Source organism: Palaemon carinicauda, chromosome 4 (genome assembly GCF_036898095.1).
Source record: "Palaemon carinicauda isolate YSFRI2023 chromosome 4, ASM3689809v2, whole genome shotgun sequence".
Classification (NCBI taxonomy): Eukaryota; Metazoa; Arthropoda; class Malacostraca; order Decapoda; family Palaemonidae; genus Palaemon; species Palaemon carinicauda.
In genome coordinates, this window is record NC_090728.1 from 174,272,766 (window position 1) to 174,292,777 (window position 20,012).

General features: G+C 46.5%; 1 protein-coding gene across 1 annotated transcript in view; it reads left to right on the top strand.

Annotated features, from left to right (window-relative positions):
• The window catches only part of LOC137640203 (uncharacterized), a 129,986-nt gene that overhangs the window by 44,132 nt on the left and 65,842 nt on the right, over positions 1-20,012 (top strand). The window contains exons 3-4 of the mRNA XM_068372739.1: positions 3,665-3,775; positions 19,017-19,127. Coding sequence (XP_068228840.1) covers positions 3,665-3,775; positions 19,017-19,127 — 222 coding nt within the window. The remainder of the gene's footprint in view (positions 1-3,664; positions 3,776-19,016; positions 19,128-20,012) is intronic.

Here is a 20,012-nt window from a genome sequence, read left to right on the forward strand (position 1 = left end):
AGAGAGCTTTACGTTTGCTAGGCGACTGGTTGATCACCAGGAGGAGTTTGGGGGAGACAGCCTTTACTTTCCCTCCTTTTAAACTGGCTTATAGAGCGAGCGTCTGGTATGACACGGGAGAAGTTCTCGGCTTGGGAGTTCCTGCCTCTGCCCAGGGAGACTTCTCAAACCTCATAGACTCTCCCCGTCGCCTGGCCATGAGACGCTCCAAGATTTTATGGTCGGCTTCAGAGCTAGACCATCTCCTGTTAGGAGTTTTTCGAGCGTTTGAAGTTTTGCTGTACAATTATGTCATGCATGAACAAGGCTATCAGTGATGGCTCCAATGATCTGACAGCCACGTTCTCTGCAGGAACAAGGCTATCAGGGATGGCTCCAATGATCTGGCAGCCACGTTCTCTGCAGGAGTACTTAAGATGTAAGTGCGCTCAATGTGTTCATTGTCAAGACAAACTTCACGATGAAGACTACCAAATCTGTCTTGGCAGCAGTAAGGGAAGGCGACTGGATGGTCTCTCTCGACCTTCAGGATGCATACTTCCACATCCCGATTCATCCAAACTTTCAACAACATCTGAGGTTTGTGGACGGGGAAGTAATGTACCAATGTCGAGCACTGTAATTCGACCTCATTCTTGCTCCTCTTGTTTTTACAAGGCCCTTGCAAAATGTAGCAAGCTTTCTACATTTTTTGAGGATTCAGAGCCTCCCTTTATTTTGACGACTGGCTAATCAGGGCGTCGTCATTATATCGCTGTCTGGAGAGCCTCTAATGGACATTAGACCTAACCTAGGAGCTAGGTCTCATAGTGAACGTAGAGAAGTCGTAACTTACAGTACCCCATCCCAGACTATTCTTTATTTGGGAATGGAGATACAGTGTCTGATTTTTCGAGCCTTTTCGTCTCCCGCAAGAATGGAACAAGCTCTGTTAAAAGTCCTTCACTTGCAAGAGAAAAACAGTTGCTCTGTAAGAGTTTGAACTAGCCTCGTGGGAACGCTTTCGTCGCTGGAGTAGTTTATCTCTCTGGGGAGACTCAATCTATGCCCTCTCCAATTTCACCTAAACCATTGGAACAAGGAGAAGGGCTTAGAGAGTATCTCTTTCCCAATCTCCAACTCAGTCTAGACATGTCTGACTTGGTGGGACAGCAACATCAGACTTCGAGAAGGTCTTTCTCTTGTGATCAAGAACCCAAACCATGTATTGTTTTCAGATGCATCGGATTTGGGTTAGGGAGCTCCAATGGACAGTCTGGAATGCTCGGGTCTTTGATCCACGGATCAGAAGGAACTCCATTTAAGGCAAGTAACATCTCTCCTTTGGCGAGATTTGTGCAAGGAAAAGGAATGTCTTGGCGGACGGCCTCAGCAGAAGAGGACAAGTCATCTCCATGGAGTGGACGTTGCATAAGACTGTGTGCGAGAAGCTATGGATGACATGGGGTCAACCCACCATAGATCTTTTTGCGACTTCTCTGACAAAGAGGCTCTCGACTTACTGCTTTCCAGTTCCAGATCCAGAGGCAGCCCACATAGACGCTTTCCTGCTGGACTGGTTTCACCTGGACGTTTATGCCTTTCCACCTTTCAAGATCCTAAACAAGGTGCTGCAGAAGTTCACCTCTCACGAAGGGACCAGGTTGACATTGGTTGCTCCACTCTGGCCCGCGAGAGAGTGGTTCACAGAGGTACTTCAATGGCTGGTAGACGTTCGAAGGAGTCTACCTTTAAGGATGGATCTCTTACGGCAGCCCCACGTAAGGAGTCTTCATCAAAGCCTCCCCGCGCTTCGTCTGACTGCCTTCAGACTATCGAAAGACTCTCAAGAGCTCGAGGATTTTCGAAGGAGGCAGCCAGAGCGATTGCGAGAGCTAGGAGAGCATCTACCATCAAGGTCTACCAGTCGAAGTGGGAAGTCTTTAGAGACTGGTGCAAGTCATCATCAATTTCCTCTTCCAGTACCTCTGTAGCCCAAATTGCAGACTTTCTCCTGCATCTGAGAAATGTTCGCTCCCTCTCTGCTCCCACTATTAAGGGCTACAGGAGCATGTTGGCTTCTGTGTTCAGACATAGAGGCTTAGATCTGTCCAATAATAAAGATCTCCAAGATCTCTTTAAGTCCTTCGAGACCTCTAAGGAGCGTCGTATGGCAACTCCTGGATGGAACTTAGACGTGGTCCTAAGGTTCCTAATGTCCGACAGGTTTGAGCCATTACATTCAGCCTCCTTGAAGGATCTCACCCTCAAGACGCTTTTCTTAGTGTGCTTGGCTTCGGCTAAAAGGGTCAGTGAGATCCATGCCTTCAGTAGGAACATCGGCTTTTCTATAGATAAAGCCACATGTTCACTTCAGCTTGGTTTCTTGGCCAAAAATGAACTGCCTTCTCGTCCTTGGCCTAAGTCGTTTGATATACCTTGCCTGTCAGAGATCGTAGGCAACGAGCTTGAAAGAGTACTGTGTCCAGTTAGAGCTCTTAAGTTTTATTTAGCTCGTACCAAATCCTTACGAGGTGGATCTGAGGCCTTGTGGTGCTCAGTTAAGAAGCCATCATTGCCTATGTCTAAAAATGCTTTGTCGTATTTTATTAGATTTTTAATCCGAGAGGCTCACTCTCACTTGAGTGAAAAAGATCGTTGCTTGCTTAAGGTCAAGACGCACGAAGTAAGAGCTATAGCAACTTCCGTGGCCTTTAAGCAAAACAGATCTCTGCGAAGTATTATGGACGCGACCTTTTGGAGAAGCAAGTCGGTATTCGCTTCATTTTACTTAAAAGACGTCCAGACTCTTTATGAGGACTGCTACACACTGGGTCCATTCGTTGCAGCGAGTGCAGTAGTGGGTGAGGGTTCTACCACTACATTCCCTTAATTCCAATATCCTTTTAATCTTTCTCTTGAAATGTTTTTAATCTTGTTTTGGGTTGTACGGAAGGCTAAGAAGCTTTTCGCATCCTTTTTGATTTGGCGGGTGGTCAAATATCATTTCTTGAGAGCGCCCAGATTAAGGGTTTTGATGAGGTCCTGTTGTATGGGTTGCCGCCCTGGATATAACAGCTCCTGGGAGTCTTTCAGCATCCTGAGAGGATGGCTGGGCTTCGTGAGGAAAGCGGACTGACTAACAAGGCAGAGTAATCGTCAGAGTCAGCTTCCTTACCAGGTACCTAGACTTATTTGGGTTTTGTTATGATATAACTGTCAAAAACTCTAAGCATATACGCCTTTATTGTATTAATACTGGTCTCTACCCACCACCATGGGTGTGAATCAGCTATTATATATTCACCGGCTAAGTTTAATATTTAAAAATGATATTTTGATTATAAAATAAATTTTTGAATATACTTACCCGGTGAATATATAAATTAAAGGCCCTCCCTTCCTCCCCGAGAGAGACCCAGCGGAAAGAGAAGAACTGAGGCTGTTTACATGTATATGCGGTATCTGACCGATAGTCGGCGCTGGTGGGCACACCCGCAACCTTCATGGCGATCGCTCGCGAGTTTTTGGAATCTGTCGAGCCGTCGGAGACGTCAGCTATTATATATTCACCGGGTAAGTATATTCAAAAATTTATTTTATAATCAAAATATCATTTTAAAGGACCCAGGTTTGTATATCTAAGGAAAACACAATTTACTTTAAACATTTGTTATGTTTACAGAAAGCAGTCAAGGTGGAAGCAAAGAAAAGGAAGAAAAGAGAGGTGCAAGATAGCGAAGAAGATGAGGAAAATGGTGAACCACCTCCCTCATATGATGCAAAATACAATAAGGTATTGTTAGATGATTTGCATAATCGTTGCCTTGTTTTTAAGATAGATGTCAAGAATCAACTAGCTTCTAGTAAGTAGCCATATGAACCTCAGGTGAGATTCACTGAAATAATCTCTGCCATACATGCCATGCATTCAGTGTACTGTACATACTGTAAGGAAGATTATTAAGATTTTTACATACGAATCCAGATGGTGTACAGTACAGTATATTTAATAAATACCTTTTTCATATGGCAAATAATAGATTGTGATCCTGAAAATTTTTAGAAAATGACAAATTCGGAGATAATTTGTATTTTTCCTAATAATACAAACCTTTAGCTATTTAATAGAGGTATTACCTTCAGCGAAGCTGAAAGGACGAGCCATTAAAATTTAGCGAGGGTTAACTACCCATCCCGCTAGTTAGCAGGGGTCTAGAGGGTGATAGCTCGCTACCCCTTCCACTCACACACCTGTATTGAACTCACTTTGCTTGGAGGTAGGACTTCAAGGGGGATAGGGTTGGCAGGTAAGTTTGTATAAAAATGTAAAAGTTTGTATAGTTGGGAAAAATACAAATTATCTCCGAATTTGTTATTTGTTCTGTAGCTGGAATACAAACCTACGCTATTTATTAGGGGTGACTCGCCCATTAGAAGGGTAGATGTCCCTGCCATTCTGGCTTTTGACTTTACCCGAGGGCTCCTTATATTGAGTATGTTGGTACCAAATACAAGGAGTCCCTAACACCTCACTAAACCTTGCTATGCAAGGTCTGCAGCCTATGCAAGCTGTGTTGAGATAAGCATTGTAACTGTCAAGGAAAAAGTTATTCCAAATCTTTGTAGGTAATAGCTGTGGTAACCAAGACTTTCCCAATACTACCTCGCCAGGGTATGGGGACGCAACAGTACTGACCCAATACTAGCTACATAAGGGAGCATGGTCTACCTGCAGTGGTTGAGGTCAGCTTGTACAGAGAACCCAGGCTGATGCTTTTCCCATGAGAGGGGAGGAGGAAGAAAAGAAAAGAGCTAGTCATTCCTTTTCATTTACGCAAACTAAAACGCGTAACAGTGCCCTCAATCTGCTGCTACTTGTCCAATAAGGAGCTTGTGGTATTCAACCAGCTGTTGTGCAGCCACCACAGGACTGATAGAGATCGTATCGAGTTCCTGTGGGTCACGTCTTGCAGGTAATGGGCTGTGAAAGTCTGGCTCTTTCACACTCTTGCTTGTAGAATCTGTGTCACAGAGTAATCTCTTTTGAAGGCCAGGGACGTAGCCTTGCCCTTGACATCATGAGCCCTGGGTCGACGTGTTGGAGGAGAATCTGGGTTTAGAGCATACTTGATGACTGTGAATCCATCCAGAGATGGTGTTTTGGTGATCCTCCTCTTGTCTCCCCCGGTGCTGACTACAAGTGAAGGCACCCAGAGGTGGGTTGTTGCTGCTCTCTTGAGGTAGAGCCTCAAACTCCTCACTGGTTACAGTAACAGATGATCTGGATCATTAGTTATAGAGCGGTGACTCGTTATCTGGACGGGGTCGAATCTAGGATCCATCACCCCTGGATTCTGAGTCTTGGCAACAAACTCAGAGACGAAGCTGAACGTTACAGTACCTCTCCCCCTCCCTTGAATGGGCAATGTCATATGAGAGACCATAAAGTTCACCGACCCGTTTGGCGGAGGTCAAAGCGAGTAGGAACGCTGTCTTCCAAGCCAGGTGGCGATCTGTTGCCTGGTGTAGTGGTTCGTAGAGAGGGCTCCTTAGAGACTGGAGAACTCGAACCATGTTCGAAAGGGAGGTTCCACTTCCGACTGAGGACAGGTAAGTTCATATGTGCGTATGAGTGAGGAAAGATCTAGCGTTGAGGAGATATTCCTTTCTTTTCAGTTTGAAGGCAAGGTTCAAGGCTGAGCGATAGCCTTTCACTGCTGAAACTGAAAGGCCTTTTTCCTCCCGAAAATAACCGAGGAATTCCGCCATTGCTGGAATAGTGGCATCAAGTGGAGAGATACCCTTTCCATGACACCAACCACAGAAGACGTTTTACTTTGCTTCGTGGACTGCTGCTGAAGATTTCCGCAGATATCCAGACGTCCTCTTTGCAACTTGTTGTGAAAATCTTCTCTGAGTGAGGTGTTGGGTGCTGGGTAGTCTCCAGGCATGCAGTCGTAGCGAAGCTACAGCTTTGTGGTAGATATCGTCGTGTGTTTGTCGGAGTAGACCGTGTCGTGGAGGGAGTTATCTCGGATGCTCCGTCAGGAGCTGCAGAAGGTCTGGAAACCATTCCACATAATGCCATAGCAGAGCTATGGGGGTCATTGAGAGGTTGACCGATGTTATGACCTTGTTGAGTACCCTTCTCATCTGACAGAAGGGGGGAAGGCATAAACATTGTTGTTGTCCCCACTCTTGTTGGAATGCATCTTGCCCATGAGCCTTGGGGTCTGGGGCTGGGGATCAGCGGGAGCCTGAAGTTCAGGGCCGTTGCGATCAGGACTTTGTAGGCTACTAGGGGATCCAAAGACCATTCGGTACACATTATCTGAGATGCTCTGCTCAGATTGTCGGCTAGCACATTCCTCTAGCCTGGAATGAAGCGGACTGATAGTGGTATAGAGCGGACTTCGGCCCATCTCAATATTTTTACTGCTAGATGGGATAGGGGCTGCGAACAAGTTACTCCCTGCTTGTTGATGTGAGCCACTACTGTGGGGTTGTTGCTCATCACCCCCACTGAGTGGCCTGCCAGGAACTGATGGGACTGTTGAAGGACCAGAAAGACGGCCTTTCATCTCTAAGAGGTTTATGTGAAGGTACTTTTCAGACTCTGGCTAGAGGCCTGAGGTCGTGTGGTGCAGCATGTTGGTCATCACCCTTTCTTTTGATGTATCTAAGCATAGCATCGAGTATGGGGGGAGGGCGAGAAGTTCTACACCCTTCCGCAGATTCTCGTCTGCCACCCATCCCTTGAAGTCCGTCTGTTCCTTTGGTTCCATGGTGATCAGAATGTCCGGGTAATCAAGGGCCTGATTCCAATCAGACTCAAGTCACCACTGGAGAGATCAAATCCTGAGGCGGCCGTTGGAAACTAGATGGGCCCGGGATGATAGGTGTCCGAGGAGACATAGCCACTTTTGGGCTGAGAGTTCTTCTCGTCTTGGGAAAAGGTCTTGCGATCTTTCTCAGCCTCATCGTCCTGATTTTTGATGAGAAGGTTTTGTGGAGATTGGTGTCTAAAATCATTCCCAGATATACCAGTCTTCTGATTGGGAAGCAGGGAAGACTTCTCAAGGTTTACCATGATCACCAGATCTTGGCAAAACCTCAGAAGTTTTGGTGCTGAAGAAAGGTTGCCACCGAGTCTGCTAGGATCAGCTAGTCATCCAGAAAACAGAGGAGGCGGATGCCGATCCTGTAAGCCCAGAATGGTACTAGGGCAAACACTCTGGTGAAAACTTGGGGTGTTTTGGAAAGACCAAAGCACAGTGCCCTGAACTGTTATTTCTTGTTGTCTAGATTGAATATCCGATACTTCCTTAAAGAAGGATGGTTTGGGACCTGGAAGTATGCGTCCTTTAGGACCAGCATGCACTTAAAGACCTGTGGTCTTACCGCTTGTCCGACCTTCTCTGACATGGTGTGGACATTAGCCCAAATAGGCCCGCTCCTTTGCGGATCCCTTTCTCATAGGAGGTTCTTGACACTGTGGTCTTGACTCATGGAGGAAGAGATGAGTGAACGGGACGCGATACCCTGCGAAAGGACTCTCCCTGGAAGAGAACTCAGCCTTAACTGATAAAGAAGTGGGTATGGCAACACTTACCTTACCTTGCACCCTGACAGGGGTAATGCTATTCCATAGAACAGAATCGTTCTGGTGAACGTAAACCATTGGTCATGGGCTGGATATCGTGGCCATTGTGCAGTTGGAGAGTGCTTGTGAGTAGTCGCCTGTCGACAAGCCGCTGATGGTGGCAGTCGATCGTTTTAGTGGATTGGCGTGATGGCGAATGCCAAGCAGTAAGGAGTGTGTTATTTGCCTTCCGATCTAGGGAACGACGGGCAGAGAGTGACTAGTGAGTCCTAGTGGTGAACTGCCGGTGAACTGTGAACTGTCGATAATCAGTGAATCGTCAATCTGTGATCCAGAGATGGTGACTGACGAGTAGACGAAGGCTGCCTGGTCAGTCGGCGAGTGGTGATCTGCCATTGATCGGTGGGATGACTCGACGATCAGCAAGTTGTTGATCGAAGAGCCAAGGGTGAATAGTGAACCATAGGTAAATGGCAAATGGTCATGTACCGACGGGTAATTAAAGGATGAGCGACCGGGTGGTCGTAACTAGTTGGAGAGTCACGAACCAGAGAGGGCATGAGCAGACAATCTGCGATCGACCGGGTGTGCCTTGCGATTTGCGATCACTGAATTGTGATCAGCCATTGAGCTTGTAACTGTTGGGTTGGCAAGGTAGGTTGGCGATTGGCGTGGTAACGATTGGAGCGCCCTAAGGAACAGCAGAAGGGTTCAATGATCAACTACAGTAGTTGGTGATCGGCGAGCCATTGACGATCAGTGCTTTGAGCTCTGAGAGGAAGCTTGAAGTGCTGACGATCAAGAACTAAATTGTTAGAGAAAGGTTCGGCGATCGGAGTGTTGAGCTAATGATCGGTGAATGGCGATCGGCATGCTAGTGATTGGTGAGGTAGCACTAACTGACTATCGGGGACCGGCGATCAGCGAGCTAGAAATCAGCAAGCTGACGATTGGCTATTGGTGAGCTGGGGATCAGCAATCAGCAAAACTAGAGGTCGATGATCGGAAAAAGACAAGCTAGCAATCGGTGATCTAGTGATCGGCAAGCTAGTGATCAGCAGGCTAACGATTGGCTATCGACTAGCAATCGGTGATTGGCGCGTTAGCAGTTGGAGATCAGCGTGATAGCGATCGGTGGTCAGTGAGCTGGAAATCGTCAGTTGGCTTGTTGGCAATCAGTGATTGACCAGCTAATGATCAGTGATCGGTGAGCTAGTAATTAACGAGGCTGTAGATTACGATTGGAGAAAGATGAGCTAGCAATTGGCGTTCGGCGAGCTAGCAATCAGTAATTGTTGGACTAGTGATCAGCAGGTTGATGATTAGAAATCAGCGGGAGACGAGCTAGCGAATGGAGAGCTAGAGATCGGCGGGCTGGCAGTCGGAGATTGGTGAGCTGATGATCGGTGGTCGCTAAGCTAGCGATCGGTGAAACTGGAGCTAATTGAAAAACGACCTGCAGTAGCTGGTTGGCGAACAGCCGAATGATGATCTGGAGACAAGAGGAGCTCTGGAATGGCAAACATCCTCAGGAGAGGCTCGCTAACGAGACTTCCATGGTACGTTATGAACTGGGTTCATTGAGGAGTAGGGGAGCGGTGAGATAGCGATTGGCCGTAGTTAATCGGAGCGCTGGTAACAGATGGTGTGCTGGCAGTCGGCGCACTGGCGATTGGTGTGCTGGCAATTTCGCAAGCTCGCAGTGATCAGCGATCGGCGAGACTGGAGAAAGACGCGCTGCAAAAATTGGAACAGCTGGTCAGTGAGCAGCCGAACGATGATCTGAAGACGGGATGTGCTCTTTGGAATAACAAGTATCCCCGGGAGAGGCTCGCGAATGAGACCTCGATGGTGTGCCATGAACCGGGGTTCGTTGACGAACGAAAGGATGTGTCCTAGAAGGGCGAACATTCTCCGAAAGGGATAGCTCGCGATCCTCAGGCATGATCCTTCAGAGCTGAAATCCATGGACTAGCAGCAGCGTCGTCAGAAGGAGGTCCAGGGGCATTTGATCAGCAAGCTGACCTTCAGTAGCAGCAGTCCTCCGAAGAGGAGACTTGTGTAAGAGGTTCCTCTGTGGAGGAAGGCTGCGCTTATGATGCTGAAGAGCCAAAGAGGTGTCTCTTCACTGAAGGGGAAGGCGCACTTCAAAGGCGAAGAGGAAGGCAAGCCCGATGAGAATGATGTCTACGATGATGCCCTCTGGAGGCCAGTGAAGGACGAGGAGGCTCCTCTGCGGAGGAAGGCTGCGTTGACGAGGCTGAAGAACCAAAGAGGCTACTCTTCACTGGAGGTGAAGGCGCACTTCTAAGTAGAAGTGATGATGCCCTCTGAGGGCCGATGTATCAGCAAGCTGATCTTCAGCAGCAGCAATCCTCCGAAGACGAGTCTCTATGAGTGGCCCCTCTCGTGAACGAGAGAGATGATCACTTCACAGAAGAGACCTGCCTTGGACTTTGTTCCACCCCCGACGGAAGAGGTGACTCAGCAGGGCGGGGAACGTAGTCTAGGCAAAGAAACAGGAACAGCAGACAGCGTTGATATGAAGTGGTGAAAATGATAAAGGGAAGTTTTTCCTCAGAGAAAACTCTCCCTTGGAAGGGAAAGTAGTCCAACCCGTGGAGGCGGACCTTTGGGCAGCACTCAATGCTTCCCATCAATAAGCCTTGTTCAAGTTGAAGATATACAATGAGTGCTGCATGAGTAAACGTAGTCGGAGCTAGTTCCTCGAAGATGGAGTGCTGATCAGAACCTGCCACGGGCATAGAAAGACAAGAAAGTTACGGCACAGTGACAGCTGATTCCCATGGCACGAACGGCACTGCTATACTTCATCGGCTCTTAGTCGAACGAAGAACGGCATCAATAACTGAGGAAAAAAACAATAAATTATGTAACAAAAACCTCCCTAGGGAGGAGCACCTAGTCAGCGAATGGGAAAGGTGTCCACCGAGAGAACAGACACAAAAGAACTGCGCACTTCCTTCCACGGCTGACTTGGACGGGAGAAGGAGAGTGGCAGCTTAAGAACTGTAATAAAACAAGAATTGCAATTAATTAATTTAGCTAAAAAAAATTAACTTATTATCATTATTATTACTTGCTAAGCTACAACTCTAGTTGGAAAAGCAGGATGCTATAAGCCCAGGGGCTCCAACAGGGAAAATAGCCCAGTGAGGAAAGGAAACAAGGAAAAATAATTTTTTTAAGAAGAGTAACAAATGTAAAATAAATATCTCCTATATAAGCTATAAAAACTTTAACAAAAACACAAGTTAGAGAAACAAGACAGAACAGCATGCCCGAGTGTACCCTCAAGCAAGAGAACTCTAACCCAAGACAGTGGAAGACCATGGTACAGAGACTATGGCACTACCCTAAACTAGAGAACAATGGTTTGATTTTGGAGTGTCCTTCTCCTAGAAGAGCTGCTTACCATAACTCAAGAGTATCTTCTACCCTTACCATGAGGAATGTAGCCACTGAACAATTACAGTGCAGTAGTTAACCCCTTGGGTGAAGAAGAAGTTGTTTGGTAATCTTAGTGATGTCAGGTGCATGAGGACAGAGGAGAATCTGTAAAGAATATGCCAGACTATTGGGTGTATGTGTAGGCAAAGAGAAAGTGAACCGTAACCGGAGATGGATCCAATGTAGTACTGTCTGGCTAGTCAAAGGATCCAATAACTCTCTAGCGGTAGTATCTCAATGGATGGCTGGTCGAGAAGGGTTCCCCGTGGAGAAAAAGCTGCAAGATTAAATTACAAACAATTATAATTTCACTCAATTAATGGAAAAACCAATCAGAATCGCAACCTAACCCGCAAACGGGAAAGGTCCCCCCCCCCCTGCAGAGTATACTGTCGGATGCCCTTGAAAGGTAAACGTCGATGACCTTTAAAAGAGTAAGACTGAATTCAAGCTCTGAAAAGGGCGCTCTCCCTTCCTCAGTTGATTCCACGCAGAGGGGAAGGTGACGACAACAGCTAAACAGGGGAGGGTCCAAACGATGATAATTCCTCTGCGGCGGTGGCCGAGACACACGGAAGGCTATCAGCCAACGGGATGACCAATGATCAAGGGGGAAACGTCGGAAGGGAAGGTTCTCCATCCTTGAGAACCTGCCGTACTGTGTTGTCACACACACGCCACAAACACTGAAAAGAAAACTTATAACATATATAAAATATATAAAAACATTAAGAATGTTTTCATATATATATAAGTAAAGTGTAAGTTAAAAAGAAAAATTAATGGCAGTCCAAAATCAGTGAGGAGGAGGAGGGGTGATAACCGGTCTCCATCCGAGCAGCCAAAAGCAAAGTAAGCACAGGTGTGTGATGGGAGGGGTAGCGAACTACTCCCCTACCTCCTGCTAACTAGCGAGATGGGTAGTTAACCCTTGCTAAATTTTAATGCCTCGTCCTTTCTGCTACACCAAAAAGTAAAACCCCTAATAAATAGCAAAGGTTTGTATTCCAGTCACACAACAAATAAATATTAAGTAGAACAAAGGACTGTGTGTTTATATGAAACCTTTATATATATATATATATATATATATATATATATATATATATATATATATATATATATATATATATATATATATACATATATATGTATGTATATATATATATATATATATATATATATATATATATATATATATATATATATATACACATATATATGTATGTATGTATATATATATATATATATATATATATATATATATATATATATATATATATTTCAATTTTCAATATTAATCTTACCCGATGATCATGTAGCTGTCAACTCCGTTGCCCGACAGAAATCTACGGTCGGGATACGCCAGCGATCGCTATCCAGGTGGGGGTGTACTCAACAGCGCCATCTGTGGTCAGGTACTCAAGTACTTCTTGTCAACAAGAACTCAATTTTTCCTCTGTCGTGCCGCCGGCAAGACCTACTTGGATACGCTGTTGATTTTGGAGTCTTTTGTTCACGATTTGGTGATGTATTTGCTCTAAAGTTTAGCCTTCGCTGTTCAGGAAGCTTTATCCTTAGCTTAGCAAGCTTTTGGAATTAATTTGATTTATTGGTTAACGAACTTTGCTTAATTTTGGAATTCCCCCTTGACTACTTCTGAATTCAAGATGTCTGACCATTCCCAAGTTCCTAAATACAGGCAGTGTAGTGTTAGGACTTGTACTAGGCGTCTTCCGAAGGCCTCTATAGATCCTCACACCGTATGTTCCAATTGTAGGGGTAAATCCTGTCAATTGGAAGATCGATGTGGGGAATGTGCTGGGCTTTCGGAATTCGATTTTAACGAATTCCTTAGATATGCACGTAGGTTAGAGAAGGAGAGAGATAGGAGGAGTTCTTCTCGCTCTGTGGATTTTTCCTCTCCCCATGCCCCTCAACCTTTTCCTTCCCCTGTGGTGGTGACTCCCGAACCTGCTACGAGTGCTCAGCCTGCAATGGCTGATATGTTGCGTGCCATTCAGGCTCTCGGTGAGAAGGTGGAGTCGTTGGTTAGTGACCGCAATCAGCTCTTGGCAGATGTCAGAGAGCTGAAAGCGAAGAGTGCAGTGGGAAGTGTTAGTGCTAGTGATGTGCATAGTGTCAGTGTCAGTGTTGCGCATGAGGGTACATCTGTGCGGGCCAGTCGTCCTCCCAGTCCGGGACCTCTTGCAAGCTCCCAAGCCCAGGGGAGAAGCAATGTCGAAGGACCAAAGGGTTCGGCAGGCCTTGATCGGCGCACGGATGTATCCTCAGTGGTTGCGGACGTATCTGTTAAGGATCGTCCCATCCACATACAGACGAATGAGCCCTTACATTCCTCGTCTGTGGAAGAAGTTTCCAGGAGGAAACGGTGGACCAAGGTCTCACGACCGCTCAAACGTAAGGTCCCTTCCGAGCTTGTCCAACGGCCCAGGTGTAGCCACTGGGTCAGTTCGGACTCGCCACAGTCATCTGATGACTGCACACCTCCCAAGAGAGGTAGAGTGGTCCCTCAACAGGCTACTGCTCCGTCTGTTGTTGCTCCAACCACAGTAGACCCTAAGTGGTCCATGCTGCAGACTATGCAGTCTCAGCTTGGGGCATTCATGCAGGAGTATCATGCCGAGAAGGTTAACACCTCTCCTGTTAACCTACAACCCGCAGAGGTTGTGCGCTCAGCAGATACTGCGGCTGCCTGCTCCCACACCCCACCTGTGAGAGCTCCTCCACCGATGCGCAGTCCTCCCTGCCAGACGCATGTTCTTGCTGCACCATCTGCTAACATGCGTGAGCTGCCGCATCAGGAGTTGCCGGGTTCCAGCACTATGCGGCATTCTCCTCAGCCCATGCAGCATGCTCTGCAGACCTTACAGCATGCTCCGCATACCATGCAGCATGAGCCGCATACCTTACAGCATGCTCTGCATACCATACCGCATGCTCCTCAGCCCACCGCAGACCCTCCCTCACACCAGCCCTCTGCTTTTGTTGTTGCCAGCTCGCAGACTGTCCAGCAGAGGCATGATGTTGGATCCGCAGGTACGCATGCACCCGTTCTGCAGGATTCAGCCGGTCAGCTTGCTGCTCTGCCTTTGCCACTCTCAACTCAACTTTCGGATGATGATGTATCGGATGATGAAGCTGCTCATCTGGATGAACCTCACTCTGATGTTGAAGGACACAAGTCTTCGCCACCCTCCTTAGACTTTCGCAAAGTCCTTGCTTTGTTCAGGGACTTGTATCCTGAGCATTTTGTGTCTGCAACCCCTCGTTCTCCTCCCTCCGAGTTTGCTCTGGGCATGCAGTCTGCTGCGCCTGCCTTCACCAAGCTTGTTCTCGCCAGATCATCTAGGAGAGCTTTAAGGGTTATGGGGGACTGGTTGCATTCCAAGAAGCAACTGGGAAGGACCTCTTTTGTGTTTCCTCCTCCCAAGCTTGCTTCTAAGTCGAGCGTCTGGTATGCCACGGGAGAGGAACCTGGCTTGGGGGTTCCTGCCTCTGCCCAGGCCGACTTCTCAAGTCTGGTTGACTCTCCCCGCAGGTTGGCTATGAGACGTTCGAAGATCTGCTGGTCTTTTTCCGATCTAGATCATCTGTTGAAGGGAGTCTTTCGTGCCTTCGAGATATTCAACTTCCTCGATTGGTGTTTGGGAGCCTTAAGCAGGAAGACTTCCCCTTCAGATAAGGACTCGGCCATGCTGATCATGTCTAGCATGGACAAGGCAATTCGGGATGGGTCTGGTGAACTTGCGGCTTCATATGTATCAGGAGTCCTCAAGAAGAGAGAACATCTTTGCTCCTTCTTATCTGCTGGTATCACTCCTTGCCAGAAGTCAGAGTTGTTGTTTGCTCCTCTCTCCAAGTGTCTGTTTCCGAAGGAGTTGATTAAGGGGATGGCTGCCTCACTTATCCAGAAGGATACTCATGATCTGATGGCTTCTTCTGCACGTAAGGCTAAAACCTTACCTTCCGTGCCTAGACCCTTCCGCCCTGCAGCAGTTGATACACCTGCTTCTAGGTTCATCCCGCCCTTTCGTGGCAGAACCTCCAGCAGAGGAGGTACCCGTGCAGACAGTCACCGTGGCAAGTCCAAGAAGGGTTCCAAGTCCGCAAAAGGCAAGTTTTGACTGCCTTCCTCTCCAGACAGCAGTAGGAGCCAGACTCAAGACCTTCTGGCAAGCTTGGGAGAGCAGAGGTGCAGACGCTCAGTCTGTGAAGTGGCTAAGGGAGGGATACAGAATTCCGTTCTGCCGCAATCCCCCTCTAGCTACATCTCCCATCAACCTCTCTCCCAACTACAAGGAGAAGGACAAGAGGCTAGCGTTGCAACAAGAGGTGTCGCTCTTGCTACAAAAGGAAGCAGTGGTCATAGTCCGGGATCATCAATCCCCGGGCTTTTACAACCGTCTCTTCCTGGTAGCCAAGAAGACAGGAGGTTGGAGACCGGTGCTGGATGTCAGTGCTCTCAATGCTTTTGTCACCAAGCAGACGTTCACGATGGAGACGACGAAGTCGGTCCTAGCAGCGGTCAGGCAGGAGGACTGGATGGTCTCGTTAGACCTGAAAGACGCATACTTTCACGTCCCCATCCATCCAGACTCCCAACCTTTCCTGAGATTCGTCTTTGGAAAGGTTGTGTACCAGTTCCAAGCCCTGTGCTTTGGCCTAAGCACGGCACCTCTTGTGTTTACCAGACTGATGAGGTATATTGCGAAATTCCTTCACTTGGCAGACATCAGAGCCTCCCTCTATTTAGACGACTGGCTTTTAAGAGCTCCCACAAGTCGTCGCTGTCTGGAGAATCTCAGATGGACTATGGATCTGACCAAGGAATTGGGCCTCCTGGTCAATTTAGAGAAGTCCCAGCTCGTCCCATCTCAGACCATTGTCTACCTGGGTATGGAGATTCAGAGTCGAGCTTTTCGGGCTTTTCCGTCGGCCCCAAGGATCAACCAAGCCCTAGAATGCATCCAGAGCATGCTGAGAAGGAACCGATGCTCAGTCAGGCAGTGGATGAGTCTAACAGGGACACTTTCATCGCTGGCCCTGTTCATCGAGTTAGGGAGACTCCACCTCCGCCCCCTTCAGTATCATCTAGCTGCTCACTGGATAAAGGACATGACGCTAGAGACGGTCTCAGTTCCTGTTTCCGAAGAGATGAGGTCTACTCTAACGTGGTGGAAGAACAGCATTCTTCTCAAGGAAGGTCTACCTTTGGCTGTTCAGACCCCCGACCACCGTCTCTTCTCGGACGCATCAGACACGGGCTGGGGTGCGACATTGGACGGACAGGAATGCTCGGGAACATGGAATCAGGAGCAAAGGACACTTCACATCAATTGCAAGGAGTTGTTGGCGGTTCATCTGGCCTTGATAAACTTCAAGTCCCTCCAGCTAAACAAGGTGGTGGAGGTGAACTCCGACAACACCACAGCCTTGGCTTACATCTCCAAGCAGGGAGGGACTCATTCGAGGAAGTTGTTCGAGATCGCAAGGGACCTCCTCATTTGGTCAAAAGATCGAAAGCTCACGCTGGTAACGAGGTTCATTCAGGGCGATATGAATGTCATGGCAGATCGCCTCAGCCGGAAGGGTCAGGTCATCCCCACAGAGTGGACCCTTCACAAGAATGTTTGCAGCAGACTTTGGGCCCTGTGGGGTCAGCCAACCATAGATCTGTTCGCTACCTCGATGACCAAGAGGCTCCCGTTGTATTGTTCTCCGATTCCAGACCCAGCTGCAGTTCACGTGGATGCCTTTCTGCTGGATTGGTCCCATCTCGACCTGTATGCATTCCCGCCGTTCAAGATTGTCAACAGGGTACTTCAGAAGTTCGCCTCTCACAAAGGGACACGGCTGACGTTGGTTGCTCCCCTCTGGCCCGCGAGAGAATGGTTCACAGAGGTACTGCAATGGCTGGTCGACGTTCCCAGGACTCTTTCTCTAAGAGTGGACCTTCTGCGTCAACCTCACGTAAAGAAGGTACACCCAAACCTCCACGCTCTTCGTCTGACTGCCTTCAGACTATCGAAAGACTCTCAAGAGCTAGAGGCTTTTCGAAGGAGGCAGCCAGAGCGATTGCCAGAGCAAGGAGGACATCCACTCTCAGAGTCTATCAGTCTAAATGGGAAGTCTTCCGAAGCTGGTGCAAGGCCAATGCAGTTTCCTCAACCAGTACCACTGTAACCCAGATTGCTGACTTCCTGTTACATCTAAGGAACGTAAGATCCCTATCAGCTCCTACGATCAAGGGTTACAGAAGTATGTTGGCAGCGGTTTTCCGCCACAGAGGCTTGGATCTTTCCACCAACAAAGATCTACAGGACCTCCTTAGGTCTTTTGAGACCTCAAAGGTACGTCGGTTGTCCACTCCAGGCTGGAATCTAGACGTGGTCCTAAGGTTCCTTATGTCATCAAGATTTGAACCTCTCCAATCAGCCTCTTTTAAGGACCTCACATTAAAAACTCTTTTCCTCGTGTGCTTAGCAACAGCTAAAAGAGTAAGTGAGATCCACGCCTTCAGCAGGAACATAGGTTTCACATCTGAAACGGCTACATGTTCCTTGCAGCTCGGTTTTTTGGCTAAAAACGAGCTTCCTTCCCGTCCTTGGCCTAAGTCGTTCGAGATCCCAAGCCTGTCCAACTTGGTGGGGAACGAACTGGAGAGAGTACTTTGCCCAGTTAGAGCTCTTAGGTACTATCTAAGAAGGTCAAAACCTTTACGAGGACAATCAGAAGCCTTATGGTGTGCTATCAAGAAGCCTTCTCTACCAATGTCTAAGAACGCAGTTTCTTACTACATCAGGCTTCTGATTAGAGAAGCACATTCTCATCTGAAGGAAGAAGACCTTGCTTTGCTGAAGGTAAGGACACATGAAGTGAGAGCTGTGGCTACTTTAGTGGCCTTCAAACAGAACCGTTCTCTGCAGAGTGTTATGGATGCAACCTATTGGAGAAGCAAGTCAGTGTTCGCATCATTCTATCTCAAAGATGTCCAGTCTCTTTACGAGAACTGCTACACCCTGGGACCATTCGTAGCAGCGAGTGCAGTAGTAGGTGAGGGCTCAGCCACTACATTCCCATAATCCCATAACCTTTTTAACCTTTCTCTTGAATACTTTTTATTGTTGTTTTTGGGTTGTACGGTCGGCTAAGAAGCCTTCCGCATCCTGGTTGATTTGGCGGGTGGTCAATTCTTTCTTGAGAAGCGCCTAGGTTAGAGGTTGTGATGAGGTCCTTTAGTATGGGTTGCAGCCCTTTATACTTCAGCACCTAAGAGTCGTTCAGCATCCTAAGAGGACCGCTACGCTCAGTAAGGAAGACGTACTTAATAAAGGCAGAGTAATGGTTCAAGTCGACTTCCTTACCAGGTACTTATTTATTTTATGTTTGTTATTTTGAATAACTAATAAAATGAAATACGGGATACTTAGCTTCTTTGTTAACATGTATGCTGGTCTCCATCCACCACCCTGGGTGTGAATCAGCTACATGATCATCGGGTAAGATTAATATTGAAAAATGTTATTTTCATTAGTAAAATAAATTTTTGAATATACTTACCCGATGATCATGAATTAAAGAACCCGCCCTTCCTCCCCATAGAGAACCAGTGGACTGAGGAGAAAATTGAGTTCTTGTTGACAAGAAGTACTTGAGTACCTGACCACAGATGGCGCTGTTGAGTACACCCCCACCTGGATAGCGATCGCTGGCGTATCCCGACCGTAGATTTCTGTCGGGCAACGGAGTTGACAGCTACATGATCATCGGGTAAGTATATTCAAAAATTTATTTTACTAATGAAAATAACATTTTGTATCAACTGTATATATCTTACAGTGAGACATTTGTACTTAATATTTCTGTAGATTGCTGGAAATGAAAATATAATTTTGACAGTCAAGCAATTATTTTGACCTAGATTTAACATTTACAGAAAGAAAATAATGTGGAAACGAAGAAAAAGATGAAAAAAGAGGTGCAAGATTGCGAAAAAGATGAGGAAAATGGAGAACTACCTACCTCATTTGAAGCAAGATACAGTAAGGTATTGTTAGGTGTTTTGTGTAGCCGTTTTCTTATACTACCAGCTCCAGCTTTTACTTCCTCTTTATGAATTACTCCTGAAGGTTTGCATTATTAACCTAGAATCTTAACTCAAGGGTAGTATAAAAATAGTATCATTAGAGTAAGTTTTGTATTTGTAACTCTGATTAGTTTACATACTAAATTTGTAATACCCGTCAAAAGATAAAAAGGCGGATTGTTCCGACACTAAATATTTAACCCTTTTGCTCTTTATTAGGGATATACTTCTCTACAAAGCTGGAAGACTAGCCGTATTATTATTATCATTATTATTATTATTGTTATTATTATTATTATTATTATTATTATTATTACTACTAGCCAAGCTACAACCCTAGTTGGAAAAGCAAGATGCTATAAGCCCGAGGGCTTCAACAGGGAAAAATAGCCCAGAGAGGAAAGCAAATAAGGAAATTAATAAGCGATGAGAAAAAATTAACAATAAATTATTCTATAAACAGTAACATCAAAACAGATATGTTTTCTATAAACTGTAAAAAGACTTATTTCAGCCTGTTCAACATTAAAACATTTTGCTGCAAGTTTGAACTTTTGAAGTTCTATTGATTCAATTACCCGATTAGGAAGATCATTCCACAACTTGGGTACAGCTGGAATAAAACTTCTAGAATACTGTGGTGTTGAACCTCATGATGGAGAAGGCCTGAATATTAGAATTAACTGCATGCCTAGTGTTACGAAGAGGATGGAACTGTCCAGGAAGATCTGAATGTAAAGGATGGTCAGAATTATGAAAAATCTTATGCAAAATGCATAATGAATTAATTGAATAATGGTACCAAAGATTAATATCTAGATCAGGAATAAAATTTTTTAGTGAGAT